General features: G+C 49.4%; 11 protein-coding genes across 11 annotated transcripts; 3 read left to right on the forward strand and 8 right to left on the reverse strand.

Annotated features, from left to right (window-relative positions):
* Positions 1–288: 288 nt before the first annotated feature.
* Positions 289–2,893, reverse strand: N7525_005686 (uncharacterized protein; the record flags this gene model as incomplete). Its single annotated transcript, XM_002564523.1, has 2 exons — positions 289–2,627; positions 2,683–2,893. The coding sequence occupies 2 exons, from the start codon at positions 2,891–2,893 to the stop codon at positions 289–291; spliced, it is 2,550 nt and encodes an 849-aa protein (XP_002564569.1).
* Positions 2,894–3,280: 387 nt separating this feature from the next.
* On the reverse strand, positions 3,281–4,893 carry N7525_005687 (ribonuclease P protein subunit p40; the record flags this gene model as incomplete). Its single annotated transcript, XM_061213482.1, has 6 exons — positions 3,281–3,512; positions 3,566–4,112; positions 4,168–4,269; positions 4,343–4,405; positions 4,544–4,688; positions 4,750–4,893. 6 exons carry the CDS (start codon positions 4,891–4,893, stop codon positions 3,281–3,283), a joined length of 1,233 nt encoding a protein of 410 aa, XP_061070503.1.
* An 856-nt stretch (positions 4,894–5,749) lies between these two features.
* On the forward strand, positions 5,750–7,210 carry N7525_005688 (uncharacterized protein; the record flags this gene model as incomplete). The annotated part of the gene is made up of 3 exons (XM_061213483.1): positions 5,750–6,069; positions 6,133–6,445; positions 6,521–7,210. The coding sequence occupies 3 exons, from the start codon at positions 5,750–5,752 to the stop codon at positions 7,208–7,210; spliced, it is 1,323 nt and encodes a 440-aa protein (XP_061070504.1).
* A 772-nt stretch (positions 7,211–7,982) lies between these two features.
* On the reverse strand, positions 7,983–10,983 carry N7525_005689 (putative C6 transcription factor Prf; the record flags this gene model as incomplete). The annotated part of the gene is made up of 6 exons (XM_002564521.1): positions 7,983–8,783; positions 8,842–9,090; positions 9,144–9,635; positions 9,692–10,211; positions 10,271–10,589; positions 10,668–10,983. 6 exons carry the CDS (start codon positions 10,981–10,983, stop codon positions 7,983–7,985), a joined length of 2,697 nt encoding a protein of 898 aa, XP_002564567.1.
* An 838-nt stretch (positions 10,984–11,821) lies between these two features.
* N7525_005690 (mitochondrial 54S ribosomal protein uL2m) lies at positions 11,822–13,109 on the reverse strand (the record flags this gene model as incomplete). The annotated part of the gene is made up of 2 exons (XM_061213484.1): positions 11,822–11,923; positions 11,991–13,109. 2 exons carry the CDS (start codon positions 13,107–13,109, stop codon positions 11,822–11,824), a joined length of 1,221 nt encoding a protein of 406 aa, XP_061070505.1.
* A 1,087-nt stretch (positions 13,110–14,196) lies between these two features.
* Positions 14,197–16,120, forward strand: N7525_005691 (B-type cyclin nimE; the record flags this gene model as incomplete). The annotated part of the gene is made up of 4 exons (XM_002564519.2): positions 14,197–14,205; positions 14,332–15,513; positions 15,567–15,705; positions 15,761–16,120. The coding sequence occupies 4 exons, from the start codon at positions 14,197–14,199 to the stop codon at positions 15,850–15,852; spliced, it is 1,422 nt and encodes a 473-aa protein (XP_002564565.2). The 3' UTR covers positions 15,853–16,120.
* Positions 16,121–16,821: 701 nt separating this feature from the next.
* On the reverse strand, positions 16,822–17,874 carry N7525_005692 (uncharacterized protein; the record flags this gene model as incomplete). Its single annotated transcript, XM_061213485.1, has 2 exons — positions 16,822–17,527; positions 17,822–17,874. 2 exons carry the CDS (start codon positions 17,872–17,874, stop codon positions 16,822–16,824), a joined length of 759 nt encoding a protein of 252 aa, XP_061070506.1.
* Positions 17,875–18,159: 285 nt separating this feature from the next.
* Positions 18,160–19,115, forward strand: N7525_005693 (HIT family protein; the record flags this gene model as incomplete). Its single annotated transcript, XM_002564517.1, has 3 exons — positions 18,160–18,414; positions 18,500–18,593; positions 18,859–19,115. The coding sequence occupies 3 exons, from the start codon at positions 18,160–18,162 to the stop codon at positions 19,113–19,115; spliced, it is 606 nt and encodes a 201-aa protein (XP_002564563.1).
* A 160-nt stretch (positions 19,116–19,275) lies between these two features.
* Positions 19,276–20,939, reverse strand: N7525_005694 (tRNA (guanine-N2-)-methyltransferase; the record flags this gene model as incomplete). The annotated part of the gene is made up of 5 exons (XM_002564516.2): positions 19,276–19,332; positions 19,387–19,511; positions 19,578–19,783; positions 19,835–20,697; positions 20,826–20,939. The coding sequence occupies 5 exons, from the start codon at positions 20,937–20,939 to the stop codon at positions 19,276–19,278; spliced, it is 1,365 nt and encodes a 454-aa protein (XP_002564562.2).
* A 509-nt stretch (positions 20,940–21,448) lies between these two features.
* Positions 21,449–23,262, reverse strand: N7525_005695 (putative histone deacetylase SIR2; the record flags this gene model as incomplete). The annotated part of the gene is made up of 5 exons (XM_002564515.2): positions 21,449–21,631; positions 21,684–21,863; positions 21,919–22,470; positions 22,537–22,847; positions 22,944–23,262. 5 exons carry the CDS (start codon positions 23,260–23,262, stop codon positions 21,449–21,451), a joined length of 1,545 nt encoding a protein of 514 aa, XP_002564561.2.
* Positions 23,263–23,471: 209 nt separating this feature from the next.
* Positions 23,472–24,721, reverse strand: N7525_005696 (ACL4 family protein; the record flags this gene model as incomplete). Its single annotated transcript, XM_002564514.1, has 2 exons — positions 23,472–24,108; positions 24,165–24,721. 2 exons carry the CDS (start codon positions 24,719–24,721, stop codon positions 23,472–23,474), a joined length of 1,194 nt encoding a protein of 397 aa, XP_002564560.1.
* Between the last annotated feature and the right edge of the window lie 561 nt (positions 24,722–25,282).

Genomic DNA, 25,282 nt, shown 5'->3' on the forward strand with positions numbered 1-25,282 from the left:
GCTGCTCTTCTCGTAAATAATATGCGTGAAGACTCTATTAATCGAATCTACAGTAGAAAGTGATGAATGAGAAAATTGCATTCATGTAGGCTACAATCCATGTGTACCTACTGTAACACCGTGATCAGAACCTTGAAATCCTCCGCATAAACAAATCCCCATCGAAATATTGAACTCGATCACAAAGAGCAAAGACCTCCTTCTCAACACCTCATTATGATCCTTCGAAACAAGAAAAATAAAGGAAAGGTTCACAGCCGTGCCGGACAACACCATCTCTGTCCGATTCTACTTCCTAGAAACTCGTGCCTTCTTCACCTGGGGTCCGTTCAAGTAGGTTCGGTCGCCGTTAGGGCTAACAGTCCATCGCGCATGATTGTCTGGATTAGCCACGAAGTTGCTAGGCACAATGTTCTCCATAAACTCGAAAGTTCTCTTTCTGGGCGAAGCGGCAGAAAGGGAAGAAACAGACTGCTTGCGCTCCTTGGTAGGGGTGGAATATATTCCCTGCATTTGGTGGGTGCGTTGCTGAACTTGCTGAGATGATGCTTGGAGCTGTTGTGTTTGTTGCATCATAGACTGCATGCGCTCCTTAGGAGGCATGGGATAAACTGCCTGCATTTGGTGGGTGGGCTGCTGAACTTGCTGAGCCGCTGAGCTTTGGAGCTGCTGTGTTTGGTGCATGAAATACTGCATGCGCTCCTTAGGAGTTGTGGGATGGACTGCTTGCATTTGGGGGGCGGGCTGCTGAACTCGGGCCGGTGAACCTTGGAGCTGCTGGTTGATGGGTTGCTGAATTTGCTGAGCCGCTGGCGCCTGGATTTGGTTGGTTCCGGGCGTCACAGATTGCATGCGTCCCTTAGGAGGGGTGGGATACGCTGCCTGCACTTGGGGGGTGGGCTGCTGGACTCGAGCCGGTGAACCTCGGAGCTGCTGGGTTTGATGCATGAAAGACCGCATGCGCTCCTTAGGGGGAGTGGGATACAACGCTTGCATTTGGGGGGTGGACTGCTGGACTCGAGCCGGTGAACCTTGGAGCTGCTGGTTGATGGGTTGCTGAGTTTGCTGAGCCGCTGGCGCCTGGATTTGGTTGGTTCCGGGCGTCACAGATTGCATGCGTCCCTTAGGAGGGGTGGGATACGCTGCCTGCACTTGGGGGGTGGGCTGCTGGACTCGAGCCGGTGAACCTTGGAGCTGTTGGTTGATGGGTCGCTGAATTTGCTGAGCCGCTGGCGCCTGAACTTGCTGAATTTGGTGCATGGAAGTCTGCATGCGCTCCTTGGGAGGAGTGGGCTGCTGGAATTGCTGAGCCGGTGAACCTTGGAGCTGCTGATGGATGGGCTGCTGAACTTGCTCTGGCGCCTGAACTTGCTGGACTTGTTGCATGGAAGTCTCCATGCGCTCCTTGGGAGGGGTGGGATAAACTGCTTGCATTTGGTGGTTGGGCTGCTGAGCTTGCTGAGTCGCTGCAGCTTGGAATCGCTGGTGTTGTTGCATTGCATGCTGCTTCTGTTGCTGATGCCGGTATTGACGGACCTGCTCTTTGTGCTGCGAGACCTTTTGATGGCACAGCTTAAACTGCTGTTCGTTGAGCTGACGCTGCTGTTCGTAGATCTGGAGCTGCTGTGGATCTCCGCGCGGCTGACGTTCGAGATGAGCAGCCTGCTGCTGAAGTTGCTTCCATTCAATACGAAGATGCTGCTCTTGATTCCGGAGACGTTCCTCAAGTGGAAGCTGCTGCTGCTGGCTGGGATGGCCCGCCGGCACTGGAGTCATCGAGGCAGGGAGAGAAGTTTCCCGAGCAGGGACAGGAGTCTTTGGGGCAAGGAAACGGATTGGAGCAGGCGTCTGTGCCTTCGGGGCAGCCGCAATCTTCTGAGATGTGACTGGGACTGAAGTTGTCTTCCCTTTGGCCTTGCATGCGGTGCTTTGAGCCTTTGTCTTCTTCTGTATTTTGTGTAGCGCGTCGTCTTGTTTCCCCTTGGGAACCCGCTTGCCTTTCTGCTTGGGTGGCTGAGTGCGCGATTTGCCTTGTGGCAAAGCAAAAACCTTGACCGTGCCAGTTGCTGTACCGGAAGTGGGAGGAGCGACTTGAGCGACCGGGGCAACATTGGCGACTGGAACGACATTGGTGGCTTGGCTGGTTGGAGGGGTGGCTTGAGTAACCGAGGTATCAGCGGCAGCAGTGAGTTGAACAGCTGGATCAATGGCGATCGGAGTGTGTTGTGTGACTGAAGTAGCGACTTGGGTGACTGCAGCAACTTGGGTGATCGGAGCAGCAGTGACAGGAGCGACTTTAACGGCCGTATCAATAGTGACCGAAGCGTTTTGGGTGGTTGGGGCATTTTTGGTGGGAGTGACTTGAACGACCGCAAGGGGAGGACCCAGGTCGGCGTTCTCGAGATACTTGAGGGTGTCCAGCGGATACACTGTCGGCTGGTTGGTGCAAGTGCTCAGTGGGGTCACGTCATCAACCACATCAACCACGGTGGGAGTAGATGATTCAGGGTCAAGCTCAATGTGATCCTCAGTCACTGGACCAATGACAGGGTCGACACCGAGTTCAAGAAAGGCCTTGTCAAAAGTAGAGCCGGCACTCTCATCGGGGTCTCCTTCGAAGTGATATCCTAGGAGCACAAGTCAGTTCAGTCCGATAATCGTAAATCAGGAGATGTAACTTACCATTAGCACGAGCGAGTTCCCAGAGGGTCATGCAGGAACCATCAGCGCGGAAAATATTCGCAGGCACTTTCCATTCGTCAAGGCCCAGGATAGCCTGCTGTGGATGTTCATCATAAGGCGCATCGGCAGGGGCGTCGGTGGTAGCCTCATTTGGAGCTTTCTCATAAGCCTCCTCGATAAATGCGTCGGTAAAAAACTGAGTAGGCTCCATAATGAATGATGGGATGAAAAGAGAATGTGAATGTGAATGAGAGTACAGGTAGATTTGTAGAGTCAAGGAAGGTGCAGAAACATGAAAATTGATAGAAGATATGAATAAAGAGTGTCAATTGCTGAACGACTGGGAGACTCGAAGAGCAACGACTGTGGAATAGCTAATTGTATTCTGTAGCTATGAATGGGTAATGGATGAATGGATAATGGATGGGGAAGAAAATGCGAGTATGGGGAAGAAGAAAGGATGAAAAAGAACGATGAAGATGATTGTGCGAAGCTGCGTGACCTGCTCTCTCCAGGGCAAGATGATGGGGTTGGTGTGGATGAAGCCCTGGAGAAATAATTCCCCATGGGGTGAGTCGACAAAGGGCACAGGGTTAGGTCAGGGTTCGGTCACCGATGCCCCCATCAACTCCCAACATAGAGTCATCCGACCATCTGATCCATTGGTTCGTTTGCTATCCTGAGATTCCTGAGATTCTTCTGTTTGTTTGGGTTCACTAGGTTCCCTAGGAAGGACCATAACCGTGAATCCGTCCCTTCCCTCCACGGCCTCTTTGCCCAGAGTAGCGACGGCAAGTGCAAACCAGGATACATTGCTAGCCTTGCTTTGTCTATTGGACGTCAGTTCTCGACCAGAATACCACAGGAAACATTCCGAACTCACAATAGATTCAGGAACAGCTGCATGATCCAACGGGACGATATCAAACCATGCCATTTTAAGCTCATCAAATCAGAGGTCTGGCTTTCATCTGCGTCTGGAACTGTATAACGACTCAGGTACGGATCGACGTCATCTTCCCCAGATAACCGGGGAGAAGCCATCTGAACCATGGCAAGCCATTCGGACAGGGAGCCACAGTGTTCCTGCAGATCACCTTCCGACATTTTCTCGAGTACTTTCCCCTTTTCGTTAAGAAACGGCGGAGTGATTATTTGCTCGTGACCAATTTCCTGTGGCTCGCAGGTAATCAACTGCGGTTGGAGCTTATTGATCGGCTTGGTTCCTGCTACAACTTTCAGTAAGTTATTGCTATTTCCCTTTTCGGATTCGGGGCCATAATCACCTTCATCCTGACCAGGGTTGCTTTCCAGGTCGTGGAAGAGCCAGGCCATTGATTGAGTCAGAACATTGGTGAATGCCCATACGATTCTTTCGAAGCCTTTCTTGCCATGAAGCATGGAGGGCAGCCGCAAGTTCAATTCTACCACTGACGACATAATTAGTAAGTATTCGATGAGCCCATATGCTCTGGTTACACACACAGAATCTTTCTTTGGCATGTTTTCTGCCGCCGCTGCGACAAGGCTTGCCTGTGAGACCTGTTCGCTCATAGATCTCCTTCCCTAGTTCCATTCGAAGTACCCCTGTTTCCATTCGAGTCAATTCTCGGCTCCGCAACGACAAGACCCTTCCAATCACAGCTTCAGGGGAACGAACCATCTTGGAGTGTGAAGACATTATCGGATCCTGAACGTCCTTCGGATATCATCAATATATTCCCTATGTCCCAGGTCAGTCCAAGTCAGACTGCCGTCTTCGATAAAGTGGTCTCTCTGGGCACAAAAGTGGTCTGATGCCGACTGAGGGCCATCCAAATATGGAAGAGCTTTTCGACTGATCCGGCGGAGGCAAAAATACCTGATTTGATATATGTATTGAAGAAATCATGCTCAAGCAGAGCCGAAGGAGGCATGAAGGTTCGTGCATATCGAGGTTTTTCTAGTTTGCGCTCGAGCGACGGCTTCAACTGCAAATAAAACTCCTTGGGCAAGATAACCTCGGCCTATACCCAATGATCAGTCCAATGACCTTGTATTTCTCAAGGCAAGCCACAGGCCACCTACTGAGTGTACGAATGCATGATTTTGAATTGTTGAAAAGGGCAATCTCTTGCCCGGGATCTGCTTTGGGTCGATGAATGTCGGCAGCTGAGCGATGGTAGTGAAGCACTTTTCACGACGCGATGCGTCATCCACTTCTTCAAACATGCTTTCTCTGATAGTCTTCGAAGTGATGCTTAATGTTGACAAATGAAGCTCTTGAGTTCTGCAGTGTCAATTTTTCAGCCGAAGGGTGAGGTCCGATTAAGCTCGGCTTATCGGACCCATAAGGCTGCAGCTATCAAACCTTCCACATTCAACTGTCGAATTGGAATTTGGAGTATTTTCACAAAGTCTAGGTAACCAATATAGGAGTATTGTAGAGATACTAGATGTATTGAGTCCGAAGGCATGTGTAAATTCAGGATAATATGTATGAATAAATATCAACAGCCTCGAAACTGTAACCTGTATAATGGCTCAATGTAGTGCTTTTATGTCAACTTGTGAGAGGAACCTAAACCTGGAGTTTCCTTCTAATTCTACTATATTAATTTGCTTGAAGAGCTTTTATTATGTGACCATGTATATATAAAGCCCCAAAAAAAGTTATGCTGTCCATTAGAACGTACTATACTGTGAATTAGAATGCAAAGTCTACCAACATACAATGTAGCCCTGGAATAAACAAGATGTCTAGAATAACTTGGAAGTAACTAATGTGCCAATTGCAATCTAAACAACTTTAGGTCTATGGCATACATGCATAGTTCCTGGTGGTGTTGATATAACGTGTAGAACGCATTTCTTCCCTATAGGTGCCATGCCAAACGGTGAGACCCAGAAAATTACAGAACTCAACTGGTTCCTCACTTGTTGCTTCCTGCTTCCTTTTATCCTAATTTCTTTTATTTTCTTGTTATTGTACCTTTTTTTTTTTTTTTTTTGGCGATTGAAACGCAAATTGGACGAACCCCAAATCTACTAAGGCAGAAAACGTTGGGTGCCTGAGGCGGATATCGTGATGGCGGCACCCGATAACGATCCTCCGGCAGTATCGGGCTTCCTAGAGGCGGTATCTGAGTACTCTCCGTCTGTCCATCATTCTTCGAATAGCATCCAGCCTGAGCTTCCAAGTCCTATCACTTCTTCTGCTACCGTTTCTACCGCTGGTTCGAATGCAGGTAGTCCAATCTCGCGCCAATTCCTAGAGGAGGAAGACGAAGAGATGGCGCCCGCTCCGCGTCGCGAGCTCCTACACAAGGATCACTTTGCATTCGTGTTTGGGAGCGTGAAAACCCAAAACTACTTAGACCCTGTCTCCAAGGGACCAGGCTCTCACACGTAAGTCTGGCTTTTTGCGCCAGGGGCTATCGCTCATTTACTGACAACGGTCTGGGACCACAGGATCCGCACTCTTGCTTGGAACCCCACGGGCCAGCTGATTGCGACTGGCTCAGCAGATCGCACTCTGCGAATCTGGAACCCGGACCGTCCTCATGTACGGTACTCTACTGAATTGCGCGGCCACACCGCTGGTATCGAGAAGGCTCTTTTCAACCCAGTCCGCGATGCGGAGCTAGCCAGTTGCTCGGCCGATGGTACAGTGCGCTTCTGGGATGTGCGCTCCAAGACATGTGTGAGCCGCCTCGATGTCGGTGGCGAAGCATTTACACTCTCCTGGTCTGCTGACGGCAGCACAATGATCGTCGGCAAGAAGGTAATCATGCAGCGCTGCGACTCCGCAGATTTGATGCTCTCATGAGAAAGCCACTAACATACGACATGTAAACAGGACGACACCTTGATTCCCGTCTCCGTTCAATTCCCCTCCTCTCCTACCACCCACCCCGATGGCGTGAACGCCCTCAACCTCCCCTCCTCTACACCCGGCGCAACCACATACACAGCTCTCGATCCTCACCCTCAGACCGTCCAAACAAATGCGACAACCTTCTCCTGGTGCATGCCGACACCCGAACGTCCGGAGCAGCATGTATTCGTGACAACCGGTGAAGGCAAGGTCAAAATCATGTCCTACCCTTCCTTCGATATTATGCACACTCTCAACGCCCACACCTCGGCCTGTCTTTCAATTGCGCTCGCCCCGACAGGCCGATACCTGGCGGTTGGCGGAAGCGACGCTCTCATCTCCCTCTGGGACACAACCGACTGGATCTGTCGCCGCACTTTGTCCAGCGAAAATGGTGGCGCTATTCGTGGCGTGAGCTGGAGCTTCGATGGCCGCTTCATTGTTGGCGCATGCGATGAGATTGGATGTGGTGGTAATGGACTGGAGATCTTCCATGCTGAGTCTGGCGATAGCATTTACACAATTCCTACTGCTGGTGTCAATGCTGGTGTCTCTGCTGTTGCGTGGCATCCATCTCGCTACTGGCTCGCTTACTCGACTACCACTGATGGACCTGGTAGCTCCAGCGCTGGAGGCTTGAAGATTGTCGGTGCTGCTGGTGGTGGCCTGTAACCTCGAGCATTCTATTGTACTTCCTATTCTTCAGCAAGCTTTGCTTTTGGCTATGGCCTCTGTGATTTAGATTATTATCGAAAATTATCATGAATGGACGTATTGAAAAGACCAAAAGGGTGGCTAAGTAAGATCAATAGATTCCTTAAGACTTCAATGTATTATTGTAGAGATCGGTTATTAACATGAACTAACAGGCCCCAAATACTCCGATTGCAACCGTATAAGCTATCCAAGAGTGAAGAGTTCCGCCCCAAAAAGACCGTTCATTCGTTCGTCATCAAATCATTCAAAAGCAGAGCTTAATGGAAGCTTATCAGGCTGCCACTTTACTCGACCACTGTGGCAAGAAGAGAAATGCAAAGGAATTTGCAGTTCCGTGGTTGGTAAATTAACCAAGTCCTCAGTCCAAAGTCCTCGGCCCAAGTCTATGGAATTAGGATGCCGGTGCCTCGCATATATCAATGTGAGCCTGGGGCGGGGAGGGAAACCAATAGCAAAAGAGAAGTATCCAATATGATGACGGCATGCCCCGAGTCTCATATGAGATCCCGAGTTTGATAAAGGCGTCGATGGGTCGTCCTGACTAGTGAGAGCCTAGGATCTTGGATTCCGCGCAGGCTCAGAGAATACAAAGCCCCGATGTCGTTCGTTGAGCGGCAGCATGAAAAGGCTTCATCTGTTGCAACAAACTCAAGCTTTGCGGGTTTTCACCATGGGCTATTCAACCAAGATCATTTTATAGGAAAGTATAGTCCACCGCGCGATGTGCTCACGATGGCCGCCAGTTCTCCCAGCCAGCGTTTGTCCCATTTTCACCCACTATTTGAGTATTCAACATCTGAGCCCATTGTGATTCACTGAAAGTCTCCATGTTTAGACTGCCAAAGTCTTCATTGCCCGTTTCCGGATTTGGAGCTGGAAGGTCCCACGCCGAGGGCATGGAAAAGATTCCCGATGCTCCTGCGGCAGCTGACGGGCTATCAGAGCTGCTTGGATAAAACCGCCCGGCCATAGAACCCAAATCAGTGGCTTGCGGGTTTGTATTCCCTTGTGCCATGACGTTTGAATTGACCTTGTCAAAGGACGGTCCCGACGCCTGACTCTGATATACTGAGCTTGTCTTTTGATTCTTGTTTCCGGGTGGTGGGTCGTCAGCACCATTGATAGAATAGGAGGTGTTGGAGGATGAGTTCAAGGTCGAGGGGGTGGGATGGTCTGATGGTGGGTTGTTTCTGTCGCTGAGGTTGCCGAAATCAGGCGGAAAATCCATGTCCATATCGATAATGGCACCTGGTGGTCCGGCTTGGCTCATTTTTGGACCTGTCGCCTGAGTGGAAGTTCCGAAAAAGTGACGGGTGTCGTCGCCATTATAGAGTGGTCCTGTGGTGGGCGGTGCCGTGGAGTCCCTGTTCCGGCTAGGGAGGGAAGTCCTCAAGCCAGCAGGCATAGGCTGTTGTTGATTGCCACCGTGGTTGGCACTGTATTGTGGGGAGATATCCTTCGCCATCCCTTGTGTTTGGCGGAGGTTGTACAAAGGATTACAGTCGACCTTATCGTGGCAGTATGTATGCTAGAGAAAATAAGATTAGCTTCAATCAGCCATTAGGGAACAAGTCAGGGAGACCTACTACAGTCGAACGTGCAGCAGATATGCTTCTCTGTCTATCGTCCAAAGCGCGAATGCCAGTTCCATCAAGATCAACATCCAATTGAACAAGAAAAGACTCGGTCAGAGGATTTTTGTTCTTCATGGCGTTTAGAGCGGAGACGAGAAATTGCAACGAGGAATGAACACTCGAGTCCTCTGGTCGGGACTTAAGATACTGCACAAAAACACGGGCAGCAATATAGAGACAAAACGACATGAAAGGATTTAGCTGCAAGGCGTCAGTGAAACTGATTTGGGCAAGTAAACTCAATAGAGACTCACGCTCGTCAAATCAACATGGCTGATCATCTTCATGGTACTCGAAATCTGATTCGCGGCAACAAGGCATCTGCGCTTGCTCTCGGTCGTAATCTGATTCGGCATCTTGTTCTTTTCGGCCTTGAATATTGCCGCTTGGTGAAGACAGATGGTTGAAGTATGGATGCTCATGTTGGCAAAAATGACGTTCACGTCCGACATACCACCTGGAAGTCGGAGATGATCAGGCAAGGATAGCGAAATGTGCAGAAGAATATTATCATGGCTTCTGTGGCGCTTCCAAAACTCCCCATTGAGGTCATGGTCGTTGTCTTGAGGCTGAGGCCGATGGATGTGTATGAGGTTACGACCAAAAAGACTTGCCAAAACCACCACACACGCGAAAGGGGCTAGTGTAGAGACGCCGTCTCCGGTGAGAATATCGTTTAGGGGAAGTGTCCGCTGTGGCTTGCTCTTCATAAAGGATTCTTCGGATGCGGGGAGGTTGGTCATGATCTGGTTGTTGTCAGCCTATCACCCTTCGCTAGAGGGTTCACGAAAGAGATACTGACATCGTTCTCATCAATAAGAATGGGCCAACCGGTTCCAACGCTCGAATATCTATCTATGGCAAATGAGCCCCAGAAGACTCTCCTGCGTTCTTCGCGCTCCGTCCAATCTTTCGGTGGTAAGATCGATTGTTTGACGTCGAGACCAACACCATCAAGCCGATTCAATCCCAGCATCAGTGCTAGTCTTCCAGCTTTACCAACGCTCAGCCAGGCTCGCGGGAAGAAGATCATTCGGAATTCATATGTGCCGATGAATATCCATGCTTGGCAATGTGCTAAACTGACGATGTTCTCTCCGAATCCTTTCATTTCGTCCATCTCGGCGTACTTGCGTGCCCGCTGGTAGAAATGATTATGCAGAAAGAAATATTTGTCACTGACGGATGCGGCATGGCACCACATAATGTATCGCAGACAGATTGGTGGTCGCATATTAGGGGCGAGATTCAGGGCTGCATAGTAACGGGGACGGTGGATGATGGGCATCATTGGATAGACCTTCTCAAAGAATAAAGCATCCCTAGACGGCACCATTGTATTAGAGACCAATCCAAGTAGAAAGCCGCATATAACACGTACAGTTCATCGACCACATCCTGTGAAGGAAGGGGCTCCTCCAGCCCGAGACTGATCAAGTCCCATGGAGAGTTGCTGTTGCCCTGGGTAGTTGGCTGCGGAGGATATAACATTTGACTTGGCTGACCTGCGCCGGGGGCAGTGGAAGCTGGAAACGAGCCATCCATGTGACCTCCAATACCTCCTAGGTCCGAGAGGTCAGGCAAATCCAATATAGGTTCATCGGTGATGGGTGCTGCAAATGCATTATCCAATGGTTGAGGTGGGGAGTTTCGATGGGTGGGTTCCGGATCCTGGCCTTTGAGAAGAGTCTCTACTTGGGCTGATGCAGTCATTATAGTTAGCGATATAGCTCACTGCCAATATAGCCTTGCGGCCATTGCTGTCAACGAGTCCGTACCTAATCGCGCTTCAAGCTGTTTGACATATCCCCGTTTGGGACCACTCTTCTTGCGAACTTCATCGTAAGAACATTCATGTCCCAGACGTGAGCATGTCCCACAGCTCGGCCGTCTCCCATCACATCTTAGTTTCCTCCTCCGACAGACAACACATGCGATGCGCTTGGGGCGGGGAACGAAGTTGCTTTCTCCAGTGCTAGTACTTTCGGCAGCGGCACCACTTTCACCAGACATGAATTCCATTTGAGATGAGCCGAATTCCGCAGAGTATTGCGACGATTCGGGTCCAAAATTGGACGGCGGAAGTGCCGCCATGGCGGGATTGATTGCACACTGATGATCTCGAGATGTGATGTAGTAGCTGAGTAATTCAAATGAATGAATTGATCTTGGCGAACTTTGGCTTGTCCGGGCGCGATTTGGTTTAGGGAGGACCTGGAATGGCGCGAATAGGATAGACCTGAGGCGTCAGCGAGCCAGGAACATCCAAATGTTGGCTAGATATACCGAGGTGGGGATGTGAAAAGGAAGTTCTATGGATGACGACGGAAGTTCGTATCAGGAGAGGCTGAGCGCTCCTCCGGCCCAACCTGTCTTTATGAAGAAATATAGAATTAATGAGCCCCTATTTTGTTCGTTTCGATCGGATTCTAATTGAAACCATGGAGAAGTCTTGAATTTCCATATCCCCAATAAGAGCGTTGACAGGTGCGATCAGCAGAGGGCCACGCACCAGCGACATTGCCTAAAGGCTTGGCACGCATCGGCCCAGATCGACGCGCTAAGCAGAGTAAAGGCCGAGTACATTATATATGAGATTTATCTATATCTACTATGCGCAAAGAGATGAAACGGTTTATAAATCTATTTTCTTTTCGCTTTGAATGTATATGGCCTCGAGCCATCGTACTGTACAGTGCCCATTGCCCGAGTTTCAGTCAGATGGCAGATGCGCAAAACAATAATCCCCAAGAAATAGCGCATGATAGAAGAAACGATAAGACATTTAATGTGCCCAAAAAAAAAAAAAAAAAGGAAAAGATATCGTACAGTCATCCTCTGCGCATTAGGGATGAGGTATAGGGTGAGGAGGTACAAATGGTTCGGGGGCAAAGCAGAGCGAAATGGCCACTTCGGCAAAGCAGCATCATCTCTAGTTGTATCCACGACGGCGCTTTCCTTGGTTGCGAGGTCTGGGATGAACAACAGCCTTGTTGATCTTCCACTTCGGGCGGGTCTTGTAGCCAGATTTGGTCTGGGTGTGAAAATTAAGAGTTAGTCCCAAGGAGTTCAAAAGATGCGAAATAAAATGTTATACATACCGGAATACCCCAAGGACTCTTCGGGTCAACGTTACCCTTGGACTTGCCTCGTCCACCACCGTGAGGATGGTCCATGGCGTTCATGGCCAGACCACGCACCGTTGGACGAATGTTAAGCCAGCGTGAGCGACCAGCCTTTCCAAGTTGGGCGTATTGGTAGTTCGGATTGCTGGCAATACCAACGGTAGCACAGCAGTCCTTGTGAATGAGTCGAGTCTCACCACTTGAGAGACGGACTGTAATGTGCTGGGCCAGGCGGTCCAGCTTCTGCTGCTCGCGCTGCGACATGGGCTTCTTTTCGGCCTCAGGCTGTCCATCTTGAACGGTTTGCTGGCGCGAATCACTACCCTTGGCCACAACTGTAGCATATGTTCCAGCACTCCGGCACAGTTGGCCACCCTTGCCGGGTCGCAACCCCAAGTTGAAGATCAATGTTCCCACCGGAACCATGTGCAACGGCAGACAGTTTCCTCTCCAGGCGGTTCTCGCGGCAAGCACACCGGGATCAACAGTGCTACCCATGCTCTTCCACAAATCTTCAGGAATTCCGGACATATAACTCTGAACCACGTCGCCGGCGCGCATACCATCCGCTGCGAGAATGTAGCTCAACTTGCCGGTCTCCTTACTAACAGTCAGAGCAATGTGTGCAGTGCGCCCGGGATCGTACTCGATACGCTCCACTTTGTGTGGCCCCGGAGCCATGCGCAGAAAATCGATTGTCCGAATTCGACGCTTGGCACCACCTCCATGATGACGGACAGTAACTCGGCCAGAGTTGTTTCGACCACCCTTGGCGTGGCCACGCTTAGGAAACGTTAATTTGTGAATTGGGCGGCCTTTCCACAGATGATCATTCACAGGACGCCGCAGATGTCTCACACCGGGGGTGCGCGGAGTGTAGGTGCGCAGCTGAATGCCAGAAGAATCTCGGCCGGGGGGAGGAGCAAACGACTCGTTCGGGTCAATAAAAGAGTTCAATGGTGTTTCGGTAGGCTTGGGCTTGTTCTTCTCAATTTCGTTCACAATTGTCGAATAGCCACGAACTGGCGAAGGTAGAGATGGTAGACACCTAAAGGGCAGCCGAATGCCCCGTAGGGCAATTCGGGGTTGGAGCATTGCTGCCAAAGGATGGGGGAGGAAGGGGAAAGGTGAGGTTTGAAGGAATCAATTGGTTAAAAGTGTGGTCGTTGAAAGCCAAAACTGACAATGGAGTAGACCAACAAACACTCAGCAGCTCCTCTCCTCTGCTTTGTAGAGATGCACCTGACTACAGAAACAAAAAGTTCACCTTACCACGTGACTTTCCTCCTGCACCGCCTCTTCCACCGCCACTACTCATCAAATGTGGCGCATGTCTTGTCACGGGACGTGGATCCAATTTGACCGCCTTATATCGAATTCGAGTCACGTGGTTCCTTTGTTACAGGAGGTCCGATACTATACGAAACCGAAACGCCATCGTTGTCCGAGCAACCAGTTTATTTACCCATCGCCATACTCACGCGTATCTCCCTTCATTGCTGGATCTACTTTTCTAACCTATCTCAACTCGTCTTTTGCTTGTTCCGATTCAGTTTTTCATTGCTCAGCTTAATTCTTCATTCTACAAATTTTACACAAAAAAGGGCTCGAAGGTCAATTCGGTGATCCACGCGACTGGCTGAGTGGGGCGGATTGTTTTCCACGCTAGGCACAGTACTAGGGCCAAACATCGCCTTTTGCCCTCAAGCTCTCATCCTTTTCCCTCATCATTCCAGTTAAAGCTACCCTTCCATCTTTTCCCCCCACTCCCAAACTAACAAATTATCGCGTGCGGATTCCTGTTGTACAGTGTCCCCAGATCATTTCTGTATCATTTGACATCTTTTTCCCCCGATTCGCGCGCCATTTGATCTTCGGAACAAGGGTTCTGCGCGGTCTTCATACACATCAACATAGTCATCTTTGAGGCGTAATCATCGACTCATATCATCTCCACCTGTCTGAAAGCTACCTCTGCCTACTGGCATTGTAGTTTCTTCAGCACATCCGCATTTCCACGCGTGGTACGTGCACCTCGTCCTTTAACCCTCTGGTATGAGGTCCCCACCGAGGTAATATCAAATGGAATGCTGACCTGATTTCCCAAGCAGGACCAGAATCATTATATCCCTGTCCCCTTTCTTCTCTTCCTACGCGTCTGTTTCCTTTTACTTTCTTCACGATGCCTCAGGTGAGAAATCTTTAACACTTCCAAAACACGCGTCTGATATCCTGGTCGCGGGATATCTGGTCCCATAGCATCGAGATCTAGGCGTATCCTATGACCTCACTAGACTAATCACTGACTCCATTGCAGGCCCGCAGCCTTCGTACCAGAGGCACGATGAATGAGAACGATGAGAACGGTCCGTCAGCGCGTGTGACGCGGGCCAAGACAGCCGCCCTCAGCACCGATGTCTCTGCCGCTGGAGCCAAGAAGACCATGCAGACCAAGCGAACCACATCGACTACCACGGGTAATGGATCCCTACGTCCCCGTGCTGCCCTCGGTGATGTCAGCAATGTCAACAAGACGGAAGGTGCTGAGGTGAAAGCTGGGAAGAAACCGGTTGCCGCCAAGGCTGGTTTGGCCTCGAAGGCAACTGTTCAGACCGGAGGTGTCCAAAAGCTCAGCCGCACCAACTCCTCACGAACTGCAACACGACCTGCCCTTCAGCCCCGCGACTCGAACAAGAAACCTGTCCCCAACGCCCACAAGCGTCCGTCGCTTAAGGATACGGCCTTCCAAGTGGAGGAGCCTCCCCGCAAGAAGCCTGAGCTTGAGCGAAAGACACCTATCGAGAAGATTGCGGAAGAACCACCAGTGAAGGAGGCAGAGGTTAGCGTGAAGGATGCTATAAATGACGCTGTGCAGGATCTGGACACTGAGGACTTGGATGACCCATTAATGGCCGCCGAATACGTCGTTGAAATCTTCGAGTATCTCAAGGACCTTGAGATCATGACTCTGCCCAACCCTGATTACATCGACCATCAGCCCGACCTTGAATGGAAGATGCGCGGTATCCTCGTGGATTGGCTTATCGAAGTGCACACCCGTTTCCGTCTCCTTCCCGAGACCCTGTTTCTTGCTGTCAACATTATCGATCGCTTCCTATCTGCTGAAGTTGTCGCCCTTGATCGTCTTCAGCTCGTTGGTGTTACCGCCATGTTCATTGCCTCCAAGTATGAGGAGGTGCTCTCCCCTCACGTCGCCAACTTTAGCCATGTTGCCGATGAGACCTTCTCGGATAAGGAGATTCTCGATGCTGAACGTCACGTCCTCGCAACCCTCGAGTACAACATGAGCTTCCCCAACCCCATGAACTTCCTTCGACGTATCTCCAAGGCCGATAACTACGATATCCAAACCCGTACTCTGGGCAAATACTTGATGGAGATCAGTCTCCTCGATCACCGTTTCATGAGCTACCCCCAAAGTCACATCTCTGCCGCAGCCATGTATCTTGCACGCCTCATCCTCGAGCGCGGACCTTGGGTATGTTATATTGCATTTCGCATGTTCCATACATCCCAACTAACTTATCATAGGATGCCACTCTCGCTCACTACTCCGGTTACACCGAAGAGGAGATCGACCCCGTCTTCCAGTTGATGGTTGATTATCTCCACCGCCCTGTCTCCCACGAAGCCTTCTTCAAGAAATACGCCAGCAAGAAGTTCCTGAAGGGTAAGCTACATTGGTAATTCCCTTCTGCAATATGGCACGCTAACGAGTCTTCCAGCTTCTATCTTGACACGCCAATGGGCCAAGAAGTATCACCATCTGTACGTCGACGGCTCCGAGCAGAGCCGTTACGCCAAGGATGAACAGTAATTGTACCATTTACGATGTGATGCTACTCCTGTCTCGCCAACGTCGATGCCTTTCATGACTCCCTAAGGCCCATGCGACGACTTGAGCAGGGAAATCGAATTCCTACATATGTTGGCATTTCATTGTGCTGGTATTCACTACCTTTTGCATATTCTTACGACGACTTGATTGAATTTCTGCGCTTTCCGCATTTGTCTTCTGTGATGGGGTGTTCGGCGCTCGGCCCTGTGTGCTTTTGTTTTCTTCTCTTACCCCTACATCTTCAAACCCGGCTTGCTTGTTTTCCATGCATGAGCATTGTCTCCCGCCTGCCTTGATATCTTTTACATTCTCGTCAACCGCGTTGCAGGAGTCGGGATCTATTTTTCTCTTCGTTCAAATCGCAATTTTACCTTATCTCACCCTGGTTCACCTTTGTCATAGGTTGGACGATGCAGTGTTATCCCCTTTGGATCACTTTTTTTTTTGTCATGCAAGTTCCGAAGGCTTGCGGGTTTGCGTGGCATTGTGGATTGGAAAACTTTTGTGGAGCCAAGGCGGCTATGGTCTTTTTTTTGTTTCTCGGGTGTTTGTCAATTCATCAGCTGGAAGATTCAATTGGATACTGAAGCTGAGTCTTCCAGGCATGCAAGATTGATATCGGATGGACGGTCGAGGTAATCAGTGACAAAGTTGGGCCGCTTTTGTTTTGTTCAAAATAGTTGGATTTCTAACACTGGATCCGTGTGTATGGCGTGCTTAGTGAAACCATTTCCTTTTTTATTCTTTCTTTTTTGGTATATCTGGGCTGTAGGTACCTAGGTAGTAGATGCGTCCAATTAAGCTCACCTGTGCGAGCTTAACCGAGGTTAGTCCCGTGGTCCTTCCAAGGTTAGTCCCCTCAAAATATTTACGGGCAAAACATGATTATTGAGAAAAGAAGATGTCGATGTGCTTAAAAGAAACCCCGCCGAGCTTCACGAAGAAAAGCTAGACACCTCTTTGATAGGTCTCACTCCTTACTTTCTCCATGAACTTCTTTGCTCTTTCACTGCCTGGATCCCTGCAAAGATAATAATAGTCCAGCCAGAATTCACGCGCGGCGCTATGATCAGGCATATACTTCCGTAGCAACGCCTTCCACTCTCTGTCCTCCTCACTGTCAGGGACCGAGGTACACACATATTCCCACCATACTGGAAAGTAACCGGACATCTCCCAATCAATTATGCCAGTAAGGGAGCCGTTCTCGACTATCATATTGACATTTGTGAGGTCTCCGTGCGTAAAGGTATAAGGCGTAGCGGATGGCATACAATGTCGAAGTCGAATCCGTGCAGCCTCGGGTATCGTCTCTTCCAGCCCACGTTCCATATCATCCCACATATCATCATCGGATGCTAGAGGGCCATGGGGAAGCTCGGAATCCTTATCTTTGAACAGGAAGTTGGAAAAAACTGGACGGCCGCCGAGAGATTGGATACTATTCGACTGGAGCTTACGAAGTTGTTGCAGATACTCGGCGGTCTGCTTTGCTATTCTCTCTTTTTCATTGGCGGAAAGCCTCGGCCAAGCCTTGCTGAGGGGCTCTCCAGGGATGCGTCGCATCAATATGAGGGTGTGATTGCCTTCCTCCCAAGATTCGACGACGGTAGGAACAGGAATGGAGTGCTCTGATAACCCTAGTAAATTAGCCCTGTACAGATCATGTGATTTAATAGAGGCATGGATCAGATCAATTAATTAATTTCATCAAAGTACTATGTGGCTAAGGTGGCTGGGGTGCTGTGATTTTTACTACGGTGGTACCATAATAAATGGCACTAGTATTAAAAATGGGATGCCAAGAGAGGCAAATCCTAATTAGGACTAACCCCTGTAGTTGTAGGGAAACCGCTGTAACAGTAGGGTCTTCCATAAATATAATCTGAGGCACCCATAGGCATTGTCTTTCCCCGCCACACCGCCTTGTGTATGCAACCGAACTAACCCCACCCACGCTAGCTTTCCGGGAATGAGGTTTGCCAGCGCTACCAGTGCCATGCTGTCACCGTCATATAATATCAGGTGATAGACATAATTATAGAGTAGCTAGGTACTTAGTGACCCTAAGTCCGGACTAAAATCTACCTAGGTACTTAGTGAGTCTGACTCTAAGCGCCCTTATAGCGGCGGCAGCTTAGATAGGAAAGCCCCACCCGGCAGAGGAAACCCTCTACAACATACATGGAGGTACCTAGGTAGTTACATCTATCTTTGACGCTGACACTAAACCAAGTTTACATCCTCACACTCGGAATAAATAAAATTGTTCCACCTCATGGACTCATGGATCCCACTGCACCCCCGCCATGTCCGTTCTGCAGTATCGCCCTATCATATCCCCCAACCCCCTTCAATGATCCTGAGATCAATCCAGCCTCTACTGCCCCCGATTCAGGCCCATTATCCCACATCATCCTCTCCACCGAGCATGTTCTCGCCTTCTTGGACATAATGCCGCTTACCCGCGGCCATGTCCTTGTAGCGCCAAGAAATCATTACAAGTTGCTTGGAGATATGGGTGTTCAAGCGGGACAGGAGGTATGTAGTTATTTCCCATCTGTTTATCTATACCTATTTGAGAAATGCTTCTTTTGCTGATCCTTGTCTTTGATTTGGCACCCAGATGGGGAAATGGCTTCCTATCCTCTCTAGGGTTGTAACGAAGACTGTGTTTGGCGATGATCCCGATAGACATTGGAATGTTGTGCAGAACAATGGTATGTCTTGCCCTTGCTTTTCTCCATTTTCGGAAACCCTTGGTCTTTAGCGGATTTGAATACCGTGTACATATGCATTTGTACGTTGTATACTGTTGTGTATGTTATGTATCAATATCGGTATTCAAGGAGGTTGAACACCCCTGACCGATACATATCTTATTTCATTTGTCACCAAGCCAAAACCGCACTAAAGTCTATGAGCCATCCTTTTATCTCTTGTCTATGGAAGAAGGAAAACAGCAATCATCTAACTAAGTGACAGGGGAAAGAGCAGCGCAGGTAGTACCCCACGTTCATTTCCACATCATCCCGCGCCCTGCTCAAGGGGCCAATCAGAGAACAAGCTTTGCTATGTTTGGCCGTGGACAGAGAGAGGAGCTCGATGATGATGAGGCTGAGGTCTTGGCTCGTGAGTTGAGGATTGAGTTGGCTGAGGAAATCAAACGAATTCAGAGGGACGAGGGGGTGGACTTGGCTGCAGACTTGGTTTCAGACGGAAGCCAGCGAGGGAAATTGTAAAGTACGCTGTGTCTGGTGTTCTCCTCTGTTCTTGCATCTGGTCATTGGTCCCATCTTCAGGCTGTTCGCTGTATATAGGTTTTCTATAACGCAATTTTGCAACCCTCCGAGCTGAAGGTAGGCTAGATAGCTTCCCATCGGATTTGCTATGTCGGAGTTCTTATTCTTTCGTTTTTTGGTCCTTCTCGACCCTGGTGCCGTGGCCTTTGAGCATATGCTGATTCGAGAAGTTAGCCAGCTACTGAGCCATCCAGTCCCTAATAATACGTACCACTCGTCGGAATGCATTTAGATCATCCGCAGTAGTACCCTGGTCGTCAATCTTTTTCCGGGCCAGCGTAGTGTCTGACAATTCTCCCTCTGGTAGACGACGGTACGTTATAAGTCGGCGAGCCCCTATCAGACACAAGATCAGTCAATCCTTTTTAATATCATTATTGTATCGCAAGGGCTGTCACTTACAGGTGTTGAAATGCTGAACAGAGATACTGACGATTTCGAGGTTCTGATGCATGGGAACAGGGAACTCGGTTTTCTCGTCATTTGTTGTGGGCATCCACATCGACAAACGGCCATTGGGAACCAACGAGCGAACTGCGAAGTTGAGAACGTCGTTCTGCAGAGCCTCGAAGCCATAAGGCTTTTTGGGAGGAACGAAACCAGGTCGGCTATAGGTCAAAGTCAGTACTGTAGGTGGCAATGGAAGCAAAGAGACATACAGATACGCAGGGACGCCATCAATGATCACGTTAACCGCAGGTTTCCCCCTACGATTTCCCAGGACCCGAAGCCCTTCACGCACACCGTATGGCGGATCGCAGACAATGCCATCAAGGACGGCAGTTCTCCGCAGTGGCGTATTGGTAAGATCGGAAGTGAACGTGTCAACGAATTTGCTCTTGAGCCCATATTGGTCGAAATTCTCGTATATACCCAGTTTCCCGGTCTCTTTGCCGCGGAAACTGCGGCCATCAATGTCTGCACCCAAAGTCAAAGCCCCGAAATGCGAAGCAGCCACTATGAAGCTTCCAGTTCCGACAAATGGATCAAAGAACAATTTCCCAGGTGCTGCCAGAGCCATGTTCGCCGTAATGAGACTCAACTCGGCATCCATGGAAGTCGTACTAATATAACGACGCTTCTTGAGGTCGTATTTGAGCACACTCTCGCGACAGCTATCGGCAATCTTGCGACTGAGGTAAATCTTCCGCGGGTCTGAGATTCGCGACACGCCCAGTGTAGATACTTCGACGTCGTCGATGTACTCTTCCATCACGAAAAACTCCTCATCGGGGTTTGTTAGCCGGATCGGGCCTTTGAACCCCATATATGAGAACGATCGAATGATTTCTCCCTTCTGAGCTGGGCTGCGCGTTCCTGCGAAGTAGTCAATCGTGAATTTGAATGGGACAGCAATGAAGTCGTTCCAGCGATGCTGGGTTCGTCGACGGACATCTGCATGTACCTCTTCATAATTGGTGCCTTCGCCCCATAGCTCGAAGATATCTTTGACCAGGATACTGCGCTTGGCAACTGCCCGTGCCGCAGCTTCGTCTGGTAGTCTTACGACACAGTATGGTGACTGGGTACGTCAGTCAAGTTTCTGCAAATTGAGAATGATCGCGCAAGGATAGGTAGAGCATTATCATCAGGATCAATGTTTATGGGGTCATTTGGATGCCTCCGGTATTGATAGAAAGGGTATCATACAAATTGATTGTAGGTGATGATTTCGATGTCAACGCCCGCGAGCGTGGCACAGGCTTGGAGTTCCGGCCGTCGGAAGGTCTCATGGAGCTGGGCGAACCGAACCAGATAATCCATGGCTAGCGAGACAAATATCTTCCTGGTTTTTTTCTTCGGGATTTCTCTTCAGTGGGAGTTCATGTAATTCGTCGCTGCTTCAAGGCGGGGTGTTGCGGGTTGAGATTTTTTTTTTTCTCGGGTCTTCAGAAATATACTCCACGGAGAGTATGGCCAGTCAAAGTATGGATTTGTATATCTTATATATTTCCAACAAGAATCAAATTTATTGTCTAATAAATACTACATTGAGCAAAAAAACATCATAGGGATATGATTAATACTATTTAATGATTTAACTATGCAGGGTTGTAGAACTAACTGGACAAGATAATTGTGCAGCATCAAGAAGATTCACAATTTGAACAATTTATTGAACTACAGTCGAAAACCCATAATCTACCCAGATGTGATATGATCGCACAAGAAATAACAAGACCAAGACTACCTAAGAAGACACATCCAGCTATGAAAAGAAACCCAAAGATACGCCCTGAAGACAGAAGCAAGACATGCCCAAAACTCCGCCCCTATGCACCGACTACCTTGAAAACATGTCGTGATTCATATCCCTCCACCGAGGAAACATCCACCTTCTCATCGGCTGGTATCATATCATGTTGTAGATCCCAACCGACCCGGCGAGAAAGTTCTGATACCACCACATCACAGTCACCCAAGAGATCAATATCGAACTCGGTATGTGACACCGGCTACACGGTATGGTCAGTATGATACAGTGTCAATGTAGTCAGCATGACTTACAGTGCGTGATATGTAGATCTGCGGGACGTTGCGAGGTAGGATCCCCGGCACTTCAGCCACGGGGGCTACCTTCAACGAGGTCCCGATCACAATGACCAGGTCTGCTAGTTCCCGATCTTGGTGGACGAGACGTTGGCCAAACTCATCGGGCAGATCCTCACCAAAGAATGTGATATCAGGCTATACTGTTTGTAAGCAGGAGATAAAGCAAGCAAGGAACCGAATGGGCACTGACCTTCATCACTCCAGGAGTCGGGATTTCATAGTCGTCCTCATCCGAACTTTCGTCGGAGACCTTGCGGTCTTTCTGTTGACCATTTGAACTCCGTTTGCGCTTGAGACCTTGCGGCTTCAATTCTTCTTCTGCGATTCTCTCCTTGCAGGCGGTGCAGTGGGGGATGTCGCCCGCCCTGATTTCATCGAAGATCGCATCGCCAGGGACATTGAAACCGCACTTCACGCAGGTGGCCGTCGCAAAGGATCCATGACACTGTACAATCTTCTCCGGGAGTACACCAGCATTTGCTTCGATATTATCGATATTCTGCGTGTAGTTGGTCAACAGCTTCCCCTTATCTTGAAGAAGCCGGATGAATGCATGAGTGGGCGACCATTTCTTTTCCGTCGGGAGAATATCCTTGGCAATAGAGAAGAAAATGTTCGGGTCCTCCCTGAAGACATGGATATCGAAGACTTCTTGTGGATCGCTCAGGCCTAGATGCGCCAGTTTTGAATAGAGCCCGGTATCTTTAGAACGGAAATCGGGAATGCCCAGACTTGTCGAGATCTGATAAAATATCTGTTAGCATCTATGGTTCAGAGAGGTTCCAAATACACTTCAATATGAACATACACCTGCACCTGTTAGAACAATGATGTTCCGAGACTCGCGAAGAAGCCGAACAGCATCGTCGATGGTGTTGTACTGAGGAAGCTTGGGCCTCCGAGCGAACTCGCGCGAGATCGCGACCGCCAGAAGAGAATGATAAGATTCATCTGGCGCACCCTCGAGGAATGCCGGGGGCGCGATTCCGAACGCCGTGCATAGCTTTTTGGCCGTGACGGTTTCGCGGAGGATGGTTTCTTCAACGAACGCCGCCTTACCAATTTCATGCAGACGCTGCCGATATGCAGTTGCCTCTTCTAGGGTACAGGCACCGGGAACTGTATAGAAAAGCGAGCGCATCAGCCAATGTTCGATCTGATCAGCGGGAGCGGGGATGTCCGGGGTAAGAGGTGAGGGTGGATATAGTTACATACCGAGGCCGTCGCGGATCTGGTCATCGCGTAGGAACTTGATCGCCTCGTCGCAGTGAGACAGATTATCCCATCCTTCAGAGTCATCACTGTCTGTCTCCAAATCTGACGGGATTTCAAGTGCGAGGTCCGGCGCGTCGTCCTCCATGTCATACTGTTCCTCCATATCCACGGCCTCCACTTCGACCACGGTGGTCTTTAGCGAAGCCTCTCCTTTTGGGGCTGGTACCAAATCCATTTTGCAGGAGTTTGAGATGCCAGCCACGGAGACAAACTCGTTTTCACTCGCGCTTGAAATCTGCTCTGACAAAAATTCGGGCATCTGCCTCACCGGAGACAACTTAATCCGGAACCGATGAATGAATTGCAGTGGCGATATCAAAGAAGTTTGGGTTTGTGGTTCAGGTGTGTTGGCAATGAAAGGGACAGTTGGAAAAAAAAAGAAAGAAACTACTTCTAGTGGTATCAAATCAAACAAACATTGTATCAATGAACATGTACATCATATCATGTGGTCGTCACTTTTGGTATCTATGAATCCGCCATCTCATCGTCAGAGTCGGCTTCGATCTCCACATCCGAATCCTCGCCTTCTCCCTCTCCCTCCCCTTCAGCTTCACTCTCATCATCCTCTCCAATTTCTTTGTTCATTTCCTGTACAAGCTCCAAGGCATGATCGCGAAGCCGCTCATCCTCATACTGAAGGACATCGTAGAGCTTCAAGCTTTGTTTGAGCCATTCACGACTAGCATCCAGTGATACATGTCGCGGGGACTCGGCAAGCTCATCGGTGGTCGCATCCTTAGGTGCCTGTTGCTTTTCTGCCAGCAGGAAGAGACACCAGCCTCCGAGATACCAGGCCTCTACACTTTGATCATCCTCTAGAATCAAGCGCTCGAGGACTTCCAGAGCCTCGAACTCCATAGTCACTTCCATCAGAAGTCGAGCAAGACTGATGCGCACCGCAAAGTCGGGAATTCTGAGATCTTCTGGGGCCAGGTCCTTCCAGAAGCTCATACTGCGAGTGAGCGCGGCTTGCGCATCCTCGGTGCGCAGTTGTGAGATCCGAATGGAGGCGAGAGTCTGTAGTACCTCTGGCGCTTCGGGTGTGACGAGGAGGGCTTCCGTAATAAGAGCTTCACACCGAGCTTCGGCATCTTCTTCCCAACTGAGCGAATATGTTAGCGTTGACCCACATAAAATTTAGAATATAGAGAAACTCACGAAAGATCGGTCATGTAGGTTTCAGCGACGGCGCAGAGTGCGTTAGATAACTTGATCTTCTTCTGTGTAATCTCGGCGATCTCTTCTGGTGAAGTTTTGCCCTCGAGAGACTGAATAGTCTGTCTGAGGGATGCCACGCCCATCTCGAACCACAGGACGCTGTCCTTTCCGCCCTGCTCACTCAATTGTGCAAGCCATAGGAATTTCTCAGCGCCTCCGCCCTGGGATTCCGGTATCGAGCCATTTTGATCGAGTTGAACAGCCTGAAGGAAGCAGTTTCTAGCGGTGTCGATGTCGCCTAGCTCAACATTGATTTCTCCAAGCAGGTTAATGGCGGGGAGCTGCGCAGTGGTGTTGTCAGCGGTCAAATCTAGAGCCTGCTGTGCAACCGCGAGTGCCTCATCGGCTCGACCAGTTTGTAGGAGGATTGTGGCTTGGTCGAGTAACGTCGAGGGATTTTGAGCCATGTTGCCTTTCGAGATGGAACCACCAGGGCCAAGGACGGACTTTTCGCGGGTTTTGGATGACTTCTTCTTTTGCGGTCTGGGCTTTCCCATGGCAGGATGCAGCAAGCGTCAATAAAAAGATCAGGATGTCGATTCGAATACCAAGCACAATGTATTCACAATTGTAACCCGCAGGGTATCTGAGAGAAATAGAAAAAAGTGAACCTCCAAAATTTTGGAGCTGTTTGACGGGTTTGCATGTGGGACCGCAGTATTGCCGCTGGTCTGTACGATTGATGCTTCTTTACCGCCTTAAGGTGATAAGGCATGACTTGCTCGTAGAACAGAGCTACATATACATATAAGAGATTAAACATGTAGGGGCAAATATTGCTATATATTGGTTACATATAAATGAACCTTGGAATTGCAATAGCTACATCATCCGGCAGGGAATTGACAATTCATCACGCCGTCCTTTCTTTTAGACGCTATTTTTATATATACCGTTTATAGAGACTTTTCTTTCTCGGCGTTATAGCTGAAGGGCAGTAATCATTAGTGCCAGAAATGGGAATAGCTTTATATAAAGTACATCTTGAGGTTCCAGGACTGAGAGCCGGCGACGACGGAGAATTGTTATATTCACGTGACCCGCCTTGGCCCCGACGT

Source organism: Penicillium rubens (assembly GCF_028828025.1).
Source record: "Penicillium rubens strain IBT 27055 chromosome Unknown utg000002l_segment0_segment0, whole genome shotgun sequence".
In the NCBI taxonomy this organism is placed as follows: Eukaryota; Fungi; Ascomycota; class Eurotiomycetes; order Eurotiales; family Aspergillaceae; genus Penicillium; species Penicillium rubens.